Source organism: Eimeria mitis, genomic scaffold, assembly GCF_000499745.2.
Source record: "Eimeria mitis Houghton genomic scaffold, Emh_scaff214, whole genome shotgun sequence".
NCBI classification, from domain to species: Eukaryota; Apicomplexa; class Conoidasida; order Eucoccidiorida; family Eimeriidae; genus Eimeria; species Eimeria mitis.
Window position 1 is genome coordinate 9,923 of NW_013570463.1, and position 351 is coordinate 10,273.

Genomic DNA, 351 nt, shown 5'->3' on the forward strand with positions numbered 1-351 from the left:
AGGAGCAGCCGCCGCAGCAGCAGCAGCAGCAAGAACAGCAGCAGCAGCAACTGCAGCGCAGCAGCGGCAGTGCAGCAGCAGCTCCTGCTGCTCCTGATAAAGAAAGTGTGGCCGTGTACATTCGAGCCACCGCAGCAGCAGCAGCAGCAGCAGCAGCAACAGCAACAGCTGCAGCAGCAGCAACAGCAGCAGCACGTACTGCTGCAGGTGCTGCAGCGATCTAGATTTGGTGAGGCACCGCATCCTTTGCTTCCTTTGTTTCGTTTGTCTTTGCTGCTGCTGCAGCAGCAAGAACAGCTGCAATGACTGCATATATTTAACTGCAGTGTATGTACACCGCGAAGTCAGCTA

The 351-nt window shown here is 56.1% G+C and overlaps 1 protein-coding gene across 1 annotated transcript in view; it reads left to right on the plus strand.

The window, feature by feature from the left end:
• EMH_0003730 (uncharacterized protein) overlaps positions 1-224 on the plus strand; it is a gene marked incomplete at both ends in the record, with an annotated part of 1,479 nt that extends 1,255 nt beyond the window's left edge. The window contains one exon of the mRNA XM_013496497.1: positions 1-224. Coding sequence (XP_013351951.1) covers positions 1-224 — 224 coding nt within the window.
• Between the last annotated feature and the right edge of the window lie 127 nt (positions 225-351).